Source organism: Gordionus sp. m RMFG-2023, chromosome 1 (genome assembly GCF_954871325.1).
Source record: "Gordionus sp. m RMFG-2023 chromosome 1, tfGorSpeb1-WG-v2, whole genome shotgun sequence".
Lineage (NCBI taxonomy): Eukaryota > Metazoa > Nematomorpha > Gordioida > Chordodea > Parachordodidae > Gordionus > Gordionus sp. m RMFG-2023.
Window position 1 is genome coordinate 57063166 of NC_088775.1, and position 23088 is coordinate 57086253.

General features: G+C 30.2%; 2 protein-coding genes across 2 annotated transcripts in view; both read left to right on the forward strand.

Annotated features, from left to right (window-relative positions):
- Positions 1-1644: 1644 nt before the first annotated feature.
- On the forward strand, positions 1645-2106 carry LOC135927751 (DNA-binding protein HEXBP-like). The gene has a single exon (XM_065463914.1). It carries the CDS (start codon positions 1645-1647, stop codon positions 2104-2106), a length of 462 nt encoding a protein of 153 aa, XP_065319986.1.
- A 7128-nt stretch (positions 2107-9234) lies between these two features.
- LOC135931108 (vacuolar protein sorting-associated protein 29-like) overlaps positions 9235-23088 on the forward strand; it is a 38554-nt gene continuing 24700 nt past the window's right edge. The window contains exons 1-4 of the mRNA XM_065467989.1: positions 9235-9280; positions 9324-9432; positions 9471-9553; positions 9596-9664. Of these exons, the coding sequence (XP_065324061.1) occupies positions 9278-9280; positions 9324-9432; positions 9471-9553; positions 9596-9664 (264 nt within the window). The 5' untranslated portion in view covers positions 9235-9277. The remainder of the gene's footprint in view (positions 9281-9323; positions 9433-9470; positions 9554-9595; positions 9665-23088) is intronic.

The window sequence follows — 23088 nt, forward strand, 5'->3', positions numbered from 1 at the left end:
TTCTTAAAGTAGGTAAATACTTCAGTAAAATAATTTTTATCAAATAGAGGGGATCAGCTTGAATTGCAAATTTCCTATTTCGCCACAGAATTTATAATTATATTATTTAAGAGCTTATCCTTATAAAAACAAAAAAGGGCGATATTTAAGAGTTAATAAATTGTGAAAAGCCTCTTATCTCCAACTGATATTTAAATTTTTAATATATTTCTAAAAAAATGTTTAAAATTTGTGTAAAAATAATCTTTTTTTAAAAGTAAAAATTTGATTTTCAATAAATATCTAAAAGTTGATGAAAATGTGTAAAGGTGATATAGATTTATTTAACTTTCGTTTTATTATTTAAAACCTCAAATCCTCGAAGGAATTTGACTTTAAAAAACATTTCTATTTATATAAATAGTGCAGAGCAGATCCGGTTCAAAAAATGATATGAATTTATACCGGGCCAAAATAAAAAATCAGAGCTGGCCATTATCATTACTTAACTTATAATAATATTTAGTGTCATAAATGAGTGACAGATTCGATAATTTTGAAAATATTATTTGCGTGAATATTAAAAAATAATTGTGCGGATTCATTATTAAACCGCGTTTTAATATTTTGTTTTATTTTATTTTTAGATATAAAAATTAAGATTTGTAGAATCATGATGAAATAGTATTTAGGCGCTTCCCTATAAAAGGGAAGCGCAATATTGTAAAATGATTATTATTAAATTATTATAAAATTATATAAATTTATTGGATTGAAATAAAATTATTATACTCGGAGTTTTTCTTTCTACCCGGACTTGTACGGCACAACGTAATAGTTGGTGCCGTGACTAAATAACTAAGGTAAAAACAATTATTTTTATAAATTATTTTTGGGAAAATATTTTTGGGAAGCGCTGTGGTGGATAAGGCCGTCAATTTGTGAAAACAAGAACCGTCAAGAGCAAGTACCGTCAAGGACAAGTACCGTGTGTAATAAGGGACCGTTTAAGTCAAGACCGTCAAGAACAAGTACCGTCAAAAGAGGTGACGTCAAGTGAAAATTTTCAAAAGGCGTAAAGTACACGGAAGTGCTGCCCAAATTTTTGCCTATATAAATAAATCTATTAGAAGAAATTCCAAAAATGTTTAGTAGAAGCAAGTTACACGGAAGTGCTGCCGATTTTTTTTCAATAGACGTCAATACACGGAAGAGGTTAAAGATTCGCGGAAAGTATTGATTTTTTTTTTGAAATTTATAAATGTATATGTGTATTATTGGAGTTTTTACCTTATTGATTTTATCTTATTGTCTGACGTTACAAGTAGTTAAAATATTTTTGGTTAAATTAATAATTAATTTTTTGTGAATATTTTATAAAATATAGTGTTGATAAATTGAGTTACTTGGGAAATAATTTAGGAAAAATTTAAATACGTAAATATTTTAATGAAGAGTTTTAAAATTACAAAGTATGTGGAGTTGCAATATAATGTACTGGGAGCGGTGGTAGTGTTGATGATATGGTTGTGTAGTTTATATTTTGGAAAGAGAATGTAAAGAGAAAGGAGTATTAGGATTCGTTGGCAATCGTTGTTGGTAGAAGGGCATAATCGAGAGGATGATAGATTGGGGAGAGATACGTGGTTACCGGTTCAAGAAATAATGAAGGGTTGGGTCAATAATGAAGAAATTGACCGGTTAAAGAACGAGAGGATAGATGACAGACATTTGGACGTATACTGTGGACGTCAAGACATGTCGAGGCCGTTCAGCAGGGGACAGAGAGGTCGGAATGGTAGATGTTATAAATGTGGGGAGATGGGTCATATTGCGGTGAATTGTAGAGATGTCAAATGTTTTGCGTGTGGGGAGATGGGACATATTTCGACATATTGTCCAGGCAGAGCAGAGAGAATACGTTGCACGGGTTGTGGAAGATTTGGACATGTGTTAAAGGATTGCCGAGTGGGAAAGGTAGAAACAAGGTCAGGTTTTCCACAGAGAGGAGAGACTTCGGGAGCCGTGAATATGAGGAGTAAGACGGAGATAGCTGGAAAAGGAGGAAAGGATATTGAAGAGGAGATGACGTGTTTCAAATGCCGAGAAAGGCGACAATGGGCCTGAGATTGTAATAAAGATTGACTATATGATGGGAAGGAGAGTAAAATGATGACCGTGGCGTTAGGAGGAGGCAAGAAAGAGTTGAGAGTTAAAATGTTGCAGCAGGAGATTCAAAGGGAGTTAACGTATCTGCCGAGTCCGAGGGTATGGTTCGATATCAACGGTAAGATGGTATCTATGTTATTTGGTACCGGAGCAGCTATTTCGGTGATAGGATATGAGGATTTTAGAAGACTTTGGCCGGGTAGTAAAATAATTAGAGACGTTATGCAAGTGAGGCAGTTTGATGGATCGGAGATGGAGATGATGGGAAGAGTGCATATTGGGGATGTAGGGAGAGAAGGATGTAAAATGTTGGACTTATGGATAATTAACCGAGACGTTGAGCCGGTGATGGGATAGGATTGGATTACAAATGTGGGGCCGGAGTATGTATTTTGGGGAGTATTTGCGCGATGGGGAGTATTTGTGGCGATCGAAGAAGATATTCGGGAAGACTTAAGAAATATGGTCCGAGAGAATGAGGAGGAGAGAATGTCGGGAGGAAATTTGGAATGGATGGAGGACCAATTTGAAGTAGACGAGGGAAGATCCATGTTTTGGGGGGAAAGCGAAGGAAATGCGAGGGAAGATATGTTGGGGAGAGGTCTGATTTAAGTAGATTGAGAAATAGGAAATATCCAAGACAGTAGATATGGAGTATTGGGGCCGCTGGTTAGTGAGAGGAGTGAGAATTTTGTAGAACAGGGAGTTGTGGAAAAGTTGTGAGAGTGTGGAGAGGGAATAAAAGATGTTCAAAATGAGGTGGAGAAGTTAGTGGAGAGGTATGGAGAAATATTTGGGGAAGAGTTGGGTTGTCTAAAGGGTTATGAAGTGGAGATTCGGATGAAGGATGGATGTGTGCCGAAGTTGTGTGCTGTACGTCGTGTACCTTTTGAATGGAGGCGAAAGGTAGATGGATAGATGGGTAAAGGAAGATTTTGTATGTCCGGTTGAATATAGCGAGTGGGCGACACCTTTAGTACCGGTGAAAAAGGCTAATGGGAAGTTGAGATTATGTGCAGATTTCCGATGGACATTGAATCCGTGGGTAGTTGAAGTAAAGTATCCGTTACCGAGGATATAGGAAATATTGGCGAATTTGAAGGGGAGTTTGTATTTTTCGAAGGTGGATTTTTCTAATGCGTATTTGCAGTTGAATGTAAGGAAGGAGATGCAGAAGTTGCTGACCATAACTACGCCCAAGGGATTATTTGCGTTTAAGAGATTGCCGTTTGGGTTGAGCGTTTCGGCACCCATATTTCAGAGGACAATGGCGGCCGTTTTTCAGGGTTTGGAGGGAGTATTTTAATATGGATGATGTCTTGATAACGGGAATTACGCCGGAGGAGCATAATAGGAGGCTGGAGGAGGTATTTTGGAGAATCAAGGAGAAGGGATTGCGTGTGAATAGAGAGAAAAGTGTGTTGGGAGTAATGGAGGTTGTTTATTTGGGTCATCGGATTAATGGAGTAGAGGTTAGACCGTTGGATAAGAATATGGTGGGTATTGCAAACATGTTGAGGCCGAAATGCAAGTCGGAAATACAGTCGTTTCTGGGAATGGTTAATTATTATCACAGGTTTGTAGAGAATTTTGATGAGATAGCTGCGCCTTTGTACCAGTTGTTGAAAAAGGGGGAGAGATTCGATTGGGGAGATGAACAGGAGGAGGCGTTTGAGGAGTTGAAGTACCGAATTGGAAAGGAGCCAGTCTTAGTGTGTTTTAATAATGAACTGGAGGTGATATTGGCGGTAGATGCGTCTCAAAGGGGAGTAGGAGGAGCGTTATTGCATCGGATGGAAGAGCTGGAGAGACCGGTGTTATTTTTCTCAAGGATTTTTAGGGCCGCGGAGACGAGGTATTCGGTAATTGAGCAAGAGGCATTAGCGGTAATTTTTGGATTGACTAAGTGTCGTGAGTATTTGATTGGGCGTCGTTTTGTGGTTTATACGGATCATAAGCCGTTGATTCATTTGTTCCGGAAGGATAACAAGGAGTTGATGATGTCGCCGAGGTTGCAGAAGTGTTTATTGATGGTGGGCAGTTTTGACCTGGAGATGAGATATCGTAAAGGCCGAGAAAATTATTTGCCGGATTTAATGATGAGATGCGGAGCAGGGGAGGATGTGGAAGAAAGTAATGCCGATGAGATGTGTAAGAAGGAGGTAGCGATGGTCATGGCGGTATCGAGAATGTTGAAGGGAGGTCCGGTAACATGGGAGGAGATTCGGAGGGAGACACAAAAAGATATGATTTGAGTCGAATAAAAGAATGTATAATGGGCCGGATACAGTGGAAAGAGGGAGATAGAGTTTATAAAAATGTTGGAGGGGAATTGACGGTGATGGATGAATGCGTAGTCCGAGGAAATAGGGCAGTGATACCTGGGAAGTTGAGAGGAACGGTGTTAACAATGTTGCATGCAGGTCATCAAGGAATGGAGCGTATGAAACAATGGGGACGAGAATATGTATGGTGGCCGAGGATGAATGCGGAGATTGAGGAACTAGCGAGACAATGTGTAGTATGCAATACTTGGGCCAGGATGCCAGCAAGAGATAGAGAAGGGACTTGGCCGAAAACAACGAAGCCATGGGAAAGGGTTCATGTCGACTTCTTCGAGTACGAAAAGAAGGATTATTTTCTAGTGGTTGATGCATTTTCTAAATGGGTAGTTGTAGGAGGGTTGACGACGCAAGTAGTGGTCAGAAAATTGAAGAATTTGTGGGCAAAGTTTGGAGTGGCTAAAGTAATCGTGTCTGACGGTGGACCAGCGTTTAGGAGTGCAGAGTTCGCGAAATTTTGCAAAGAAAATAGGATACAGCATATTTTATCTCCTCCATACCACCCAAGCTCCAATGGGCAGGCAGAGCGGATGGTTGGGTTGGTGAAAGATTGGTTACGAAAGGCAAAGTATGGGAAAGGAGAAGTATGGACGTCGGTAGCTTATTATAATAATAGTAGGAGGGGAGAGGATTTGTCTCCAGCAGAGAAGTTTTTAGGGTTCAGAACGAGGATTGGGTTAGATGCTCTGAGGCCGGAGTCTGAGGGTCCGAGGAGAGAACGTGAGGAGGAGGGACCAGCAAAGTTTATGGTGGGACAGTCGGTGTGGGCAAGGATATATGGTGAAAAGGAGAAATGGCGAGCCGGAGTTGTGATGGAAAAGGTGGGGAAAAAGTTAAGTCGGGTCCGTTTTCAGGATGGCAAGGTGGGTGTGAGACATGAAGATCAGATACGCAGAGGAACGGAGGCGGGGCAAAAGTGACAGGGGCAAGAGGTCAACGAGAGGTCCGGAGTAAAAAAAAGGAATATAGGTCAAGGTCACGGTGTCGGTGCAGGTGGTCGTTCCCGGGAAGGGAAAGGGGAAGTATGATATAAAGAGGGGTATATATAAGGTGGGAATATGGGTCAAGTTGGTTAAGTAACAAGAAATTTTTTTTTTTGGGTTTTAAATGGAAATGTTTTCTTTGGGAATAAAATTGAAGTATGGTCAAGTCAAATTGTAAGGAAAAATTGTAATGTATTAGAGTAAAATAGTAAAAGGAATTTTTTTTTTTTGAATTGTTTTTTTTTGTGAAATTTGGTGGAGCTGAAATAAATATTAGAGAAAAATGTTAAAAAATGTTAAGTGTATGGAATAATAAAAGTTTTCTTTGTCTTAATTTATGGTAAAGGTAATATTTAAAAAAAAAAAGTGTTCTTGTGAAGTTTGTTGAGTAAGATTATAAGATTTTTTTAATAAAATTAGGAGTTTAGATTAAATTAGAGAGTAAAAAAAAAATTTTTTTTCTGGTGAAGGTTTGTGTTAGATAAAATAAATTAAGGAGAAATAAAATTATTGAAAAAAAAATTTTTTTTTGGAAGTTTAGGTTAAATAAAATAATGTAAAGGAAAAAGGGTTTTGAAAGTGTATATTAAGTAAAATAAATTTTCTAAATATATTTGGTGGAATAAACCGGTAACGAATAAGGAATAAGCGGCGGAATAATATTGAAGCGGAAATAGTTGAAGGTTCTTGTTGCAAACGGGGCGGAGGCAGGAATAGAATGGGTGTGGATAATGTGAATAGGGGGATGGGATTATGTGAAATAAAGAAAAATACTGAGAAAAGTAAGAATTAATTTTTTTTTTAAAAAGTAATAGTAAAAAAAAGATAACGGGGTTAGGGTTGAGTGTTTTGTATTATAATGTTTTTGTATTATAATGTTTTATTTTGTTGGCAAGGAAAAGTGAATTAAAAAAATAAAATAATAAGATGTTAATAAAGAGGGTAATGGTTGGTTGTTGTTGTTTTAAAAAAGAAAATAGTAAGAGTTACCAGTTTTTTTTAAGGTTAAATGATAAAAAAAATATATATAATAAAATTAATAAAAATTTTATTCTTTTAACGAAAATAGAGAGAGAAAGAGAGAAGAAAATAAAGTTAGTGAGATTGGGTATTGAAATATAAGGGAGAATGATTTACGAGTAAGAGAGTGTTGAGAAAAAGGAAAATTTTTAATAAGTAAGAGAAGACGAAAACGTAAAATTCATAATTTTTTTTCGGTAGAGGAAAATATAATTTTTTTCGGTATGCCTATTATTAACAAGTAAATCGCTTAATATGTATATAAGAAAGGAGAGTGATGAGGAAAGGGGAAGGGAGAAAAGGGGGGAAGCGAGAGAAAAAAATAAAATAAAATAAAATAAAAAGGGAAGGAGATAAATGATTGTTTGATATAGATATGTAGACCTGGGTACTCATTTGATGCGAAATACGATAATTAGTGCGGATATGGAACCGCTTGCTAGTGAATGGAGAGCTTTAGCCCAGGAAGGCACGAGATCAATGGAGGGGAGAAGACCATCAGAGCACTCAAGGGAAACGGTACGTGAAGAAAGAGACAGGGTGATATGTTATGTTTGTGGAATGGCGGGACATATCCGCCGGTGGTGTCCCAAGGAACGGTTTGATACGGTGGGAGGGCGAACCCGATTGGAGCCAACGTCCGCATCTTCTGATATCAGAGCAATACAATCAAATCAACAAATGGCGCCGGACACGCTAGTGTTACGTGTAGGAGAAGAAGAATATAGGCAATTGTTGGAGCCAACGAGGTCCGATAAAGGGAGGAAATGTCATAAATGAGTGACAGATTTGATAATTTTGAAAATATTATTTGCGTGAAAATTAAAAAATAATTGTGCGGAGTCATTATTAAACCGCGTTTTAATATTTTGTTTTATTTTATTTTTAGATATAAAAATTAAGATTTGTAGAATCATGATGAAATAGTATTTAGGCGCTTCCCTATAAAAGGGAAGCGCAATATTGTAAAATGATTATTATTAAATTATTATAAAATTATATAAATTTATTGGATTGAAATAAAATTATTATACTCGGAGTTTTGCTTTCTACCCAGACTTGTACGGCACAACGTAATATTTAGCTTAATATTACAGAGACTAGGTAATTTTTGAATTTATAAATCCAGGCCATAAAAAATCTGAGCTGGCCATAATATTTTTCATAATAGCAGAGAGACTAGGTATCCAATTCGTTTATTTTATAAATATTGCTTTGTTTAATTTTCACTAAACCTGGGTTCGGGATAAGTCCATAACATTATACATTATATTTATTAGTATTAATTAATAATTTAAGTTTTTGTTAGGTTTAATATTAATCACAAGTACTATTTTATTTTGAAAATTTTTATTTGGAAAAATTTTACAGAAATTTTTGACGATTTTCTCAAAAAATATTTTAGGGATTTTTTTTCCGGATATATTTTTTCCTATTGTTAATTTTCTAAAAATAATTTAATATTTTATAGGATTTAAAAAATAGGGAATTTTTTTCCGAGGAAATTTTTTCCGGGGAATTATTTTATATGGGAATTTTTTTCCGGAAAATTATTTTCTAAGGGAATTTTTTTCCGCCGGAGAATTATTTACCTGGAATTATTTTCCGGGGAATATTTTTCCAGGGAATTATTTTCCTGATGATTTTTTTTCAGGGGAGTAATCTTCCGGGAAATTATTTTCCCAGGGATTTTTTTCCATGGATTTTATTTCCGGGGAATTATTTTCCTAGATTCGTTATAAATATATCTAAGAGAGGGGACATTTGTTTTTTAAAACTCTTCTACTGATCCTATATTAATTTTTTGTCGATGAGCTTACTTTGCTGCAAATCGAGGGGGACAAATATTAAACACGTATAGCTCTGCTTTTGACTCAACAATAACATATAAAATATGAAATTCTTCAACAACATTAGATCTATTTCCTTGAGTTCTAATAAAATCCTCTCCGCTATTCTCATCTTCTTAATCAAGTCAATGTTATGTTTATGAAAAGTATTACATAAAATAGTTGTATATTTAAATAATACATTCTAATGAGAAAATAAATTTGGAATAGGTATTGAATTCAATAATTTTCTAGCTTCTCAGTAAATATTTCTTTCAAGCCATTGTGATATTTCAGTAATAGCATTGATAATCGGCTCTTCTAACTACCTTAAAGCTGTTTCTGGTGGAGACTATCTCGTTGGACAAGCTTGCAAATTCTTTTTCCCTGTTGGAAAAGGAGTTTCAGAGATAATTATTATTTGACTAGAAATTTAGATAAATAATACGCCACTAAAATTTGAAAATAATACGTAATTTATGCCAAGGAAAACTTGAAATCGAAATATATTGATAAAATAACTTAGTAGATGAATGTGATAAATAAATATAATTAAATATATATATGAGATAGGAATAAATATTAAGAAATGTAAATTAATATTAACAATAATCTTTTTGAAAAATATAATCCGGCATCTGCATTTTTTGGCTGGGGGGGGGGTGGATTTTTCCCCATGCTCCCCCCCCCCCTGCGTACGCACCTGGTTCGTTTCAATAGTAACTTTTAACTACTATTAACAGTAGAAAATAATATGAATTTGGTGGTAAAATTTTATTTTTCTACGAGTAATGATATTTTTTAATATAATAATACATATAATAGAAATTAAAATTAATCAGTTATGAATGCAATGTCTTTGAGTTGAATTATAATCCCAAGGAATGTTCACATGTAATGAGGTGCCAGGTTGCCAATCATTTGTTTAGAAAAACTACAATATATTCATACAAATATGGTAATTTTTATTTATTCAAATAATTATTATATTAAATTTATAGTTAGTATTAGTAATCGGAGATTTTCACATTCCTTATAGATCCTACACTCTTCCCGATCAATTTTTAAAATTGCTCGTCCCAGGAAAAATACAACATATTTTATGTACAGGTAGTTACAATTTATATATTTTTATTAGGAGAATTTAGGTAATCTCTGCACACAGGATACATTTAATTATCTAAAAACATTAGCAAATGACGTGCATGTAGTTAGGGGAGATTTTGATGAGGTAATGATTTATTTGAGCAAAATATAATTATTTTAATATTAGGAAGGCTTCCCAGAACAAAAAGTTGTAACTGTTAATAAGTTTAGAATAGGGCTAGTTCATGGACATCAAGTACAATAAATTTTATTATAAATATATTTTTATTATTTGTGTAAAAAATGCTAAATATGGAATTTTTTAAAGAAAATCTATACTTTTTATTTAACAAAGTTGTATCAATATTGGATTAATTTAATTCTTTTTCCAAAAAGCTTACTTTGGTGAATTAAGAGATACTATATGCTCATTTAATTTCACTTTTTTACAATTATAAAAATAATGAATTGGTTTATTATTATTTAAGAACCTTGCAAGTTGTTATGAATTATTTTTATATAATCTTGCTATATTTTTCTAAAATTTAATTAATTTTTTTAATATCAGATAAATTATTTTAAAACGAAATACCTAACTATAATATTTAACTTTCATAAAAATGATTATAGTTGAAAAAAAAGACAAAGTTTGACCACCTCACCCTATTATTTCTTCCTAAAACATGTTTCATGTCAGAAACATTTTGATTTATAATTTTAAAATATTTAAGTTCAAAAATTAATTTTTTACTATCTTTTAGGATTTGTAAAAGTTTCTTATTCTATATAAGAGCTAGTGTTGTTAAACAGTTCAATTTGAGCCGATTTTTAAAAACAGCTAACTCAATATTTTATTCAGAAATATATTAAGCAAGTCTGTAGATATTGGTTATAGATGACACAAAGGTTTGGATGACTACTATTAGCGAAATCTTGTGGTGCAACATTTTTCTGGCCAAAATAATGAGTTAGCCATTTTTAAAAATCTTCTCAAATTAAGACATTTATCAACACTAATAAGGGCTCCATTACTATATTAACTCATGAATGGGGAATTTTTGTTTATAGTCACATGTATTTAGAGATATAAACATAAGGGAATCTATTTTCCATTGGAATATTCCCTATTTAGATTTTATAAATATTTGTCAATTTCTTATTTTTCATGCATTTTTTTTTCTGTTATCATTTTTATCTTTGGTCAAGTTTTAAATAACATTTTCATAATGGAATAATTTCTGGTTTAAAATATCTCTCATTCCCAGGTTTTATGATAGAGACAAAGGCAGTGTTTAGTGAATTGGTATTTTATTTATTTTTCATTTGGATAGAGACTGCCTAATTTATTATAATATATATTTAAAATAGGCTATGATCTTTTTGGTAAGAGCACAAATGAACATCACAAAATTGGGAATCTTGCTTATCTCCTAGAAAATTTTAAAGAATAGATATGGGGGCTAATTGGGGACAAACATGATATTTTCCCCATTTTTAGAGTTTTTTTTAAAAACTCAATTTAAATAGAAGTGTATATTCCCCTAGCATCTATTAATATCAATTTCAAAAATATTTTAAACATCTTCTAGGAGATATAAAAATTCCCAATTTTGAACTGTTTTGTTCTTCACGATTTTGAACTAAAACTGTTTTTTTGCAGTAATATCAAAATATGTAGTATTATTATCAAAAAAATTAATCCTTTCAGCGGTATTTATATATTTCTGAGCATTAAATTTATTCAACATTTTTATTTTCAAAAAATAAATAATTTTATCAGTATTTTAAAATAGAGAAGCAAATAAAGCTTAATTATAACTAAAATTGTTCAGTATTTATTTAGTTGTTTAGTATTTTTACCAATATCTTTTAATTATAGGCTTTCAAGTATATTATATGAAATGTCAAATATAAAAAAAGAATGAATTTTGTAATGGAAGGATAATAATTATACATTTCTTAAGTATTTAAAACAGTTATTAAGATAATAAAAACTCCAGCTAATGTTAGTTGTATTATAAAACAACATTTGTTTCACTATAAGAAAAATAATTAAATTCCTTAGTAGATGTTACAACTATTGGTGTTATAGTTTAAGCTTGTAGAACTTCTTTTATTAATATATTTTGAGTATTTTTTATCATTTGATTCAATCTATAAGTTTTTAAAATATGGATGTAATAATGATGCCAAAAAACCTCATTATATTCATCATCATAGGCAACAATTTTTTTAAATCTTTTGCCCTTACTCTTAGACAGCTTTTAATAAAGGTAGACAATATTGCAAACTTAATATTTAATGTTATCTAAGTCCTGTTTAGCCACAAATATTATGGGCACTAATTCACCATAAAATATACTTTGTTGCCCATGTGGTTTGTCTAATGCAATTGCTCCATAGATTTAAACCTTACAATATTGCTCTATATAAACAATATTCATTTCTTTAAAAATGGGACAATCAATATTTAAAATAAATTTTGATGTTATTTATATTTTAGCAGCATCAAGTCATACTATCATAAATGCTATTCCACTTGGTTATGCTTACCACCTGTTATCTTCCCTATATTTTCAGAAGATTTTGGCTTTCCACATACATTCCATATTTTGTACATTTTTCCTTACTCTATAATGAATTCTTCCAATATTCCTTGAGTTTGGTATTACAGAAAGAAAATATAAGGTGGCAATTAAAGATAAAGTGTGGCAGGGCAAACCTTATGGGCTTGGTAATATTTATTTGTTTATTTAATCTAAAGGTAAACATTGAACCATAATTTATTGCATTAAATTCTAGTAGATCATCCACAATCATTTTCAAGATCATTTAATTTTACACTATATTCATTTAATGACTTGACAAAATTGGAAACCTTATCTGTAACAATAGCATTATAAGAAATCCCATACTCTATAGACTTCCGATAACTGCAATTTTATCAAATGAATGTGTTCCAGAGGTTCTTTTACCTCTTGATTGCCTTTCATGGGTTTCTCATGTTATCATTAAAAATATAAAAAATATATATTACCCAGTGAGCTGTTATTCCCATAATAAGTTTCAAGATCACAAATCTGCCATTATGTCTGAGCCTTTAAAATATTTTTTCAAGTATATATTTTATTCAAACCCTCTATTCTTCTTTCTAAAAACCTCCTTAAATTTTTTAAATAATCCAACATTACTAAGAATGTCTGGAATATCATATTGATATTTATCTATTAAATTATATAACAATCATGATAATAATAAATTCAGGTTGTTCAATTAGGCTCAAAGGGTATAAACCCTTGACAATAAATGCCCATATCAACTTAACAATTTTATTTTGTGTAATTATTGGTTTTATTTTATTAATAGGATTAAATGAAGTTAATATTCTGGGTTGAATCATCTTTTTATGGTGGTGGACTTTGCGGTTTTCTTCTCTGCTCTTTTAGATATAATTGATATTCCTTTATAAGCCTACACCTTTAATTTTTAATAAAAATAATATATAATTAGATTATAACATAAAATTATCTATGTTTAACAAAATTTTATTGAACCCTTTATCATTTTTTTGTTTCTACATGTTTGACATTTAGATTTTAAAAAGGATATTTGATCCAAGGCAATTTATTTCCATAAATTCACTGTCTTGTTTTCACTACCATGAGTGTTAATTATTCTTAAAAGAAGTACATATAATTGTTAATGATATTCTATTCAGTTACTATCTATATATGAGTTGTAAATTTTCAAGTTGATTTAGGTTCTCAATTTATTTAAAATATGGGGGGAAAAAATAGGAAATTAATAGAAGATTTCATGAAGAAAATAAGGTTATATTCTGTGATGTGTAACTTTTGTCAAGAAAATGAAAAGATAAAAGGTTTTTTTCTGAATAAAGATTTTCAATACAAATATTGATCTTATGAAAAATAAAAAATACTGAGTACAAGATACAAAAGGATCTTGTATCTTAGATACAAATATTCACCATACTGCTCAACTTTGCTATCAAGTATATTTTATAGAATATCATATAAAAAATTTATGAATTAGCAAATAAAATATAAAAATAGACCCATTATGGAATTATAGTTTGTATTGTTCATTATGTCATTGATAAGCAAATTTAAAAACTAGAAAATAATTTTTAAATATTTATATTTTAATATTAATTAAAACTTGCATATTACAATTTTCAACAAGTGTCTCAAAAGCAGTATCTTCAAAAATAGTATTAATAATTTTTGAGTAAGCCATTCCTTCAATTTTCCCAAACTTATAACTGATATCCATATTTTTTTTGATCTATTGAAAGCTATATTAAAAATAATTTTTGTAAATTTTCCATAATTTTAGGCTTGAGGCCCATTTTAAATAAAGTTTATATCAGGGTTCTGGACCCGTCGAAATTTTCAACCAGGTTGGTCCAAGTCCAGGAAAAAGTGATTTAAATCAAATAGATTTTTATTGGCCAATCCTACTGCCAAATTATTTTAAAACTATTTATTTTAAAAATTGCCCAAATCAATAACACTTAAAATTAATTATCGGCGTATTTCTTATTGAAGAACTACCCGAATAAAATGTCGCTTTGTAAATCGTATTTTTCAGAAAGCTTCTGTGGCATAGTCGATAAGAGTATTGCTTATTATTAGATGGTTCTGAGTATAAGTCCAGCAAGGGTTATATTTTTTTCCTGACGTCAACATGATGGTTCCATCCTGGGGGATTGTATAATAGGTGCCCGCCCATGTGGTTCCATTACCTAATATATAAAAAAAAATGGATTTTATTGCATTTTAAAACATATTTTGGCCGTTCAGTACAATAGGTTGTGTTTTAGAAAATTACTACTTGTTGACTTGGCAGTATTTATCATTAAGCCTCATTCTCATATCGGAGACTACGTTCCCCATTATGGGTACAGTAGAAAAATTTATTTGAACTCTATGCCCCCATTATGGGATAAATAAAAAAATTACTTCTTCCCATGGTGGATTGTTTTTATCAGACATTACTTCACGAAACAGTTATTTTTTCCGATAAACATTTTTTTTTAAAAAAAGAGTTATTTCTTTATGGCATTGCTTCGAAACAAATATTATTTTTTTTCTAAGCAAAATATTGTTTCGAAATAAATGTTATTTTTTATTAAAAATATAAAAATTTCCATGTAAAAATAAAAATTTGTTTTGTTTTATTTACATTATTGAGTTACTTGTGAATAATCAAAACATTTTAATTAACTATTGAGCCTTTTATTAGACCAACCGAGACCTAGGAACTTTTTTTATATACCTCAAAACCAAACCTATTTGCAAATAGCAGTAAGAGGTAATCTCACTTTTTGAGTAACCAGAGGACTTTGAAACCCATTTCGCCATTTCATTATGTATTTGTGATATAGTATTTCTTTATTTAAATTAAGTACATCTTTTGTATAATAAAGAATGAAGGGGTTGAGGGATAATTAGTTAGTTTGTGTATATGATACTAAAGATGCTAGGAGAAAAAGAGGTAAAATTGTAGCAATGTAACCCGTGAGCATTAAGGGTATTAGAAATATCAAAATTTAAATTTGTGATAGGAATCATATTGGGTAAAATTAAAAATAGATGCTTCGAAATTTTTGAATTTTAAATGTGACATTGGCCTCAAAATTTTGTTTTGCAGGGCCTGATCAAAAAACCACGTCCCATGCAACTTTCCCAAAATTTTGCCATTTATTTCTATTGTAATGTCTTTAATTTATATTTAGAATAAAATTTAAATTCGTGATAGAAATCATATTGAATTAAATTTAAAATAGAGATGCTTGAAAATTTTTTAATTTTAAATATGGACCAGACATTGGCCTGAAATTTTTTTTCTCAAACCTGGCCAACCCATAATAATTTTGTAATTTTTTCCCAACCCTGAAGATAGGTAAATCTCTGAAAACCATATTGTTGGGAAAATTTTCTTAAGCCCGCCAAAGACCATAATAATTTTGTTAGTTGAGAACTGAAATAAAATATATAAAAGTCATAATTCATTTAAAAATAAAATCAGAATATGAAAGTACATGGGCTTGGTTTTTTAATCAGGCCTGGCGATTTCTGCAAAAAATTATTTTATGCCAATGTCTAGCCCATATTTAAAATTAAAAAATTTTCAAGCATTTCTATTTTATATTTTACACAATATGATTTCTATCACAAATCTAAATTTTATTCTAAATATAAAATTAAATTTAAAACATTTTTATTAAATTACAATAAAAATAAATGGCAAAATTTTATGAAAGTTGCATGGGACTTGGTTTTTTGATCAGGCCTGGTTATGTCTGCAAAAAAAAATTTTCAGGCAAATGTATAACCCAAATTTAAAATTCAAAAATCTTAAAGCATCTCTATTTTAAATTTTATTCAATATGATTTTCATCACAAATTTAAATTTTGATATTTCTAATACATGCTCCGGTACATTGCAACAATTTTACCTCTTTTTCTCCTAATTTTAATATTTATATAAAATTTATTAATAAAGTATATTTAGTACCATACACACAAACTAAATAATTACCCTTCAACTCCGTCAGCTAGTATAGTAATAAACGGCAGAATTTTAAAAATATCAGCTATTAAATTTATATTTAATTATATTCAAGTTGGTGCATGCTTAAAACATACAACTTTGAAACGGGAGGTTTGTGGTTCGATTCTCGTAGAGAGCAAAAAAATAACATTACACTATATAGACTCCTTAAATTTTAAATACATTAGGAAGATACGAAAACCAATGTTTTGATTATGGAGGTTATATATATTAGATAATATAACTTCGAATATAAAATGCCACCTGTTAGATGAAGTATATAGTTAAGAAAATTAAAATGGGAAATGTAAGGAGCTAGAAGAATTTAGAGGAGAGAAGTATTAATGTTAATTAATGATTAAAAATATGTACGAGATAAAACTGACAATTTAAAGTGAATAATTGCCATAGCAAAACTTTGCAGTAAGAAAATTATTTTTTTGGGTAGATCGGTCTTTTGTTGACGTTTCCGTATTAATTCTTTGAAAAAAGGTTAAAATTTTTCTAAATAAGTTCGAGTGTAAGTAGACTTCTTGAAGAACCTTTTTTAAAGAAAACAAGGCATGTGGAAAAATATAGTATTGGGGCCATTCTTAAAAGGTAACAAAATTATAGTTTCCAAAATACTCAAAAATGAAAAGATATTAATTAATTACATATTAAACAATAGAAAAAATATATAAGTATCATCAAAGGAATTTTACGTCCTGCAAGACCTAGTAAGTAACATTTTTTTCAAAATACGTTTTTTTTGGATAAATGGGTTAAGTCAGCTATCATATCAAAACCTCGTAACTGATCAACAAAAACTCGTAAGTGGCATGGGGGTCACATATGTGAATATATTTTTTATTGAAATCATTCTAATGAAGAAGTATATTATAAGAAATTCATTGTATAATATTTTATAATTATAATAACAGTTAAAATAGTTCTCTCTCCTGAACAATTTCAAAAATGCTACTCACGAGGTATTGCAGTGGTGACGATGTTTAATATTTTATATTCGTATTTAGCAGCTCGATTTGAGATGATTTTTAAAAACGGCGACTCAATATTTTTTCCAGAAAAATGGAACGCACTGAAGATTTTGCTCATAGATGGCATAAAGGTTTGACATTTATTAGCGAAATCTTAAGGCTTAGGCAATATTTTTGGCTAAAATATTGAGTTTAAGTTTTTAAAAATTAGCTTAAATCGAGCCATTTAACAACACTATTTTGCATAATTAAATCCATCATTTGTCAAATTTAAATAAATTTATAAAAAGTCGCGATATTGTATTCCCGATATTTATGACTGCAAATAGTGTTGTTAAAAAGTCGAGTTCATCCGACTCAGAGTCTCGAGTCGAACTAGTCGACTAACTTAAGTCGTGAACTCAAGTTTATAAAATATTCGTCCTCTAGTGAGATTTATTATTAATTAAGATATCTGTTCTGTTTTTTTACATTTTTTTACTTTAGACTTCTAACTTGAGTCGTGAATAAGAATTATAAAATTGAGCCGACTAGAGGACGATTAGTTCTATGAACTTGAGTCGACTAGAGGACGAATAGTTCTATGAACTTGAGTTGACTAGAGGACGAATATTTAAAATTAGTTATTATTAATTAAGATATTTGTTCTATTTTTTACATTATTTTACCGTAGACTTCCAACTTGAGTCGTGTACCAATTATATACTTCATTATCTTATTCCTCATTCCTCATTTTATTTGATCAATTTACATTTTTTGATTGAATACTATATTCTCAAATAATAAAATATTTTGCAGGTATCTGAATAAAATTATATCTCAACCATTATTTGAATTTTAGGCAGACTTGTGATAATAATGAAAACTATGAGATGGCTGGTTAATTTTCTTTAGCACTCCTCATCTATATATATAATTAGTATTTTTATAGTTCTTCTTTTTGATAATTATTTTATTTAGTTATTAATGGTTAATAAGTATTTAAATATTTAAAAAATATCAAATGTACTTGTCCAAGACACATTTCTAATATTAGAATAAAAAATCAATACGTGTTTAAAAAATAGCGATGAAATTAAATAAATCGGCCATAAAGTTTGTACCAAATTCTTATCTAGAATGGGTATATCGATACTTATTTATTAAATCTGGGCATGCTGCTACACATTTTAAGAAAGTTTCCTGACCGGTCTGTTGTTTTGAATCCTCTTTTTTTATATCGGAATTATTTTAAAACGCCAAAAAAATGTTTTATATTTTGATTTAAAAATTTCAAAAAAAAAGAAAATAATTTCTAATATGAATTAAAGAAAAATTTAAATTGTTACAATTACTAGATAGAAAAATAAATCAAACAAAATTTTTTATTTTATCAACTTTAATACATGTATCACTTAAAAACACAATTAATTAAGTTATGTATTTTTGTTTATTTTTATTAGTGCTGTAAACATTTCTAAAACAATCGAACGCGTTCAACATTCATTGACAAAAATCGAACACTTTCACGTTCAAGTTCACTTTCAAAAAAAATATGATAAATTTTTTTTTAAACTTTCTAATATAAATAAATGTCTTTTATTCACACAAATATTAGCCATGTTAAAAAATAATATAGTTTTATTTTGATAATATAATTATAAATTCAAAATAATATATCAAATAAAAAGATATTTTTATTTATAAAAAATTTTTCTTATTAATTTTTAAAAACAATATTTTTCAAAATTTTTATCTGATAGACAAGAACGCTTGGCAGTTAATACGGCGTTAGCTATACTAAAAACGCGCTCAAGGGTAGATGAGGTGATTGCGGTATTATACTTAATAAATAACTCTTTTAACGTGGGGAATTTATTAAAAACATTTATTATTTTGTTATTTGCTTCAAAGAATTGAGATAAGTTATCCTCCTCTAATCCATTCTCTACTTCCTCGACAAAAAAAGGATATCTTGAAATTAACAGTTCTTGCATTATCATTTCTAGGGTTTTCAAAGCATTTTTTTCAATAACGCTATAAGTTTATTTTTAATAGGTTCGTTCTGTGGATATTATTAGAGGTGGCTTTTTCTAAATAATTTTTTTTATAAATAATAGTGTTGTTAAACGGCTAAGCCGAGTCGACTTAGCTACGACTCGAGCCTAGTTTCTAGTCGATAAAACGGCTCACTTAGTGGGCTCGCTTAGTCGGCTCACTTAGACTCAGAGGTTAGCTTGAGTTTAATTTAAATTTAGAGCCAAATTTTATTTTTATGTTAATGAGATATTTTAAATAATAATGTAGAATTTTATTTATTTATTTTTTAGTAAAATAATTTATTTTATTTATATTTAATGTTAATATTTTATTATTATCAAACAAAAAAAATTTTTTAATTTTATTTCAAATATGTTTTGATCTTAATAAAAATGGATTTATTTATGGGTCATTCTTTCGTCGCTTAGTCGCCAAGGCTATCGTAAATAGGATTCGGCCTAAGGCTAGTTCCTTCTTATTTCCTTCACAGTTAGGATTTGGAGTGAGAGGTGGGTGTGAAGTGGCCTCACATGTTGCGCGTATTTTTATAAATACTGAGGCCGATAAGGTTTTCTGCAAGTTAGACTTCAGAAATGCCTTCAACACCATCCATAGGAGGGCATTCTTACCATCTTTTTTACACCATTTCCCAAAATATGGGAATTTCCTTAATTCCTGTTATGGATTCCCTTCGTTACTCAAATTCGGGGAATTTTCCATCTCCTCCGAAGAGGGGATACAGCAAGGTGATCCTCTAGGCCCCCTGCTCTTTACTATAGGGATTCATGATTTGATCAAAAATTTAAAGACTAATTTCCAATTAGACCTTAATTTATGGTATCTCGACGATGGCTCTTTTGGCGGTTCTTTATCCAATGTTATGTCGGCCATAGAGTACGTTGAAATGGAAGCTTCGAAAATTGGTCTTTCTCTAAATAGGAAAAAGTGTGAAATTTCCTCCCTCAACAATAAGGATTTTATTCCTCCCTTAGATTTTACAATCATTCCGCATGAGGAACTCTGTCTTTTAGGTTCCCCTATTGGTTTTTCAATCTCCTTTTGTCAAAAAACTTTTGAGGATTTGATCCATTCCCTTTCCAATTCACTCAAGAATCTTCCTCATCTCCCCAAACATCAGTTCTTCTTTCTCACCAAAAAATGTCTTTTTCTACCTAAATTCTTACATTTATTTAAATCTTCCCCCGTTTTCCAGTACAATACTCTCCTTAAGGTCTTCGAATTAAAATTTAAACATTTTATCGAATCCCTTTTAGGCTTAAATTTTTCCGATTTCAATTGGTCCCTCGCCTCTATGCCCGCTTACCAGGGTGGACTGGGATTGTTACCCCCCTTCCTTATGGCAATTGCGTGTTTTCTTTCATCTCGAATATCCTTCGCCGATTCTATTTCCTCGCTTATCGAGTTAAACGATCCCCTTCTATCTTCAGCTAAACAAGAGTGGCTTACTCTAATCACCCAAGGCTCCGAGCAGCCAATTTCCTGCCATCTAAAGAGCTTCCTGGTCCCTATGCTTCAATGCTCGTTTGAAAAACTTTGTATGTATCCTGAGCTAACTAACCTTCAACTGCTCAGAAACGCAAAAAAAAACTCTAACGGCCATGAATGGCTAGACGCGATTCCGAGTGGTAAAAAGGAAACGTTACTCACAGACGATGAGTTTCAAACTGCCATTGGCCATAGGCTTGGTTGCCTTATCCCTTCTGTGGACACCTGTGCCGCCTGTCACAAACAGGTTGATCCTTTCTCTAGACATTGTTTCTCGTGCCTCAAAGTCAGTGGCCGTTTCCTGAGGCACGACAACCTTAATAGGTTAATCGGCAAAGCCTTGATTTCGGCCGGTTTCCCCAATAGCTTGGAGCCATTGGGGCTCCTAAATGCTGACGGTAAGCGCCCTGACGGCATGTCTTTAACGTCTTGGCACGGCGGCAAAAGACTTGTCTGGGACGTCTCTTGTGTTACCTCCTTTCCGGCTAACGGAAATACCGACCCCTTGGAACTACAAGAAACCAATAAGTTTAATAAATATAGATTCCTCCCTAACTCTTTTATATTTATTCCCCTAATTTTTAGCGTCCTTGGAAACCCCGGTCCCCAATCCCTAAAGTTCTTAAATCAATTGGGTAGAAGAATTTCGTTAAGGACAGGGGTCAAAAACGAGTCCCTATCTCTTAAACAAAAAGTCCAATTTGAAATCCTAAAGGGGAACTACAAATGTTTCTTCGAAACACTCCCATTTCCCTCCTAGTTTATCAAATATAGTCATTGTTAATTTTATATATATTTTGCATCGCAACTATATTTAGATTTTAACCACAAAAAAAAAATATTTTTTCGTTATAATTAAACAGTTATGTTTTAATATATATATATATTTTTTTTCCGAGTATGTACTATATTTCTTTTTTATATATCATTAGATTTCAAATAATACATGTAAAAAAAAATATATATCTTTTTTTATTACTTTTTTTTAAATAAAAAAAAATTCATATTTTCGAGCTAAAAATTTTAAGCTAAAAATAATTTTTGAAATACAAAAATATTTTTGAAACATATTTTGTTGATTTTTTCTAAATTTTTAAATCTTTTTTAAGAAATACTTTTGTTAATTTTATCATAAATAAATAATCTTTTAGGTAAAATCTTCTATAGTTTTTTTATATTATTTTTATAAATATATCTATATTTTAAGTTTATTTTATTATAAGAGGTGATTTTTCTAAATAATTTTTTTATAAATATATCTATATTTTAAGAATATATAAAAAGCTGGTTTTTCTTTTTCTAAATAATTTTTTTTATAAATATATCTATATTTTAAGTATATTAAAAGAGGTGGTTTTTCTAAATTATTTTTTTTATTAATATTTATGTCAAACTTTTTTTTAATGCGACAATTGTCATATGCGTTATTTTTTAAGATTTTTGAAATTTTTGGACACAAAAGGGTTATAATATAATTTATATTGTTAAGATATTATATTATAAATTCAATGAAGATGTTCACTGGAAAAATGATAATTATCATAATAGGTAGATATTTTTGAACATATAAGATTTTTTTGTGACGCTAATAGGCAAAAATATGTTTCTTTAACAGGTAAAATTTAATGTAGATGTACCCTAGATAAGTGACAATTGTCATAATAGTTATTTTTAAAGTTTTTTAAATTTTTTTGACGTAAATAGGCTAAAATAAGTACTGCTAACATGTCTAAATAAAACTTCAGTGAATATGTACCCTAGAAAAGTAACAATTGTTATAATCATTATTTTTAAAGTTTTTTAAATTTTTTTGACTTAAATAGGCTAAAATAAGTATTGCTAACATATCTAAATAAACCTTCAGTGAAGATGTACCCTAGATAAGTGACAATTGTCATAATCGTTTTTTTATAATTTTATTGATGCAAATCGATAAAAATATAGATTTTAATCATGTTAATTTAAAAGCTCGCGTGTTGTTATTATGGCATTTATATATCAAATTGTTTAATTAATTAAAAAGTAAATGTTTAGCATGAATTATAATTTTATTCATATAAATAAAACTTATATTTATATATTCGTTTTGTTTAAATCAATTTATTTTATATTAACCTATTAAACAATTAATTTAAGAATGTATATAAATTGTTAAAATTTATTAGATAGTGAATGATAAAAGTTATATATTTAAAATAAAATTGTACCTTTATATTATCATCATCTTATGCCTATAGCCTTGCATACTTTTTCATGTATATTATCACATGTTTTATTTATAACTACAGGTAAATATATAAAAAACTCTAATATACCCTCTACTCGAACCCTATATTTTAAAAATAATTTAGCTTAAAATTTTTGTTTGAGATATCATTACATTTTGTCAAATAATTTCATATATTTAATCCTTATAAAAAACAAAACGCTAATATTCTTCTGTATCTTCGAATTCATGAAAAATAAACATAGAAAACAGTCTGAATTTACGCTAGAGTCAAGTTCATTTCATTACAAGATCATTTAGTTAAAATATCTATTTTATATCTTACGTCGATTCGATAAAACTATTTTATAAATTTTAAAAAAAATAAATAGG

What these genes read in the sequence shown, in the direction of transcription:
- LOC135927751 (XM_065463914.1), top strand. Translation starts at nt 1,645, where the DNA reads ATGAAGGGTTGGGTCAATAATGAAGAAATTGACCGGTTAAAGAACGAG.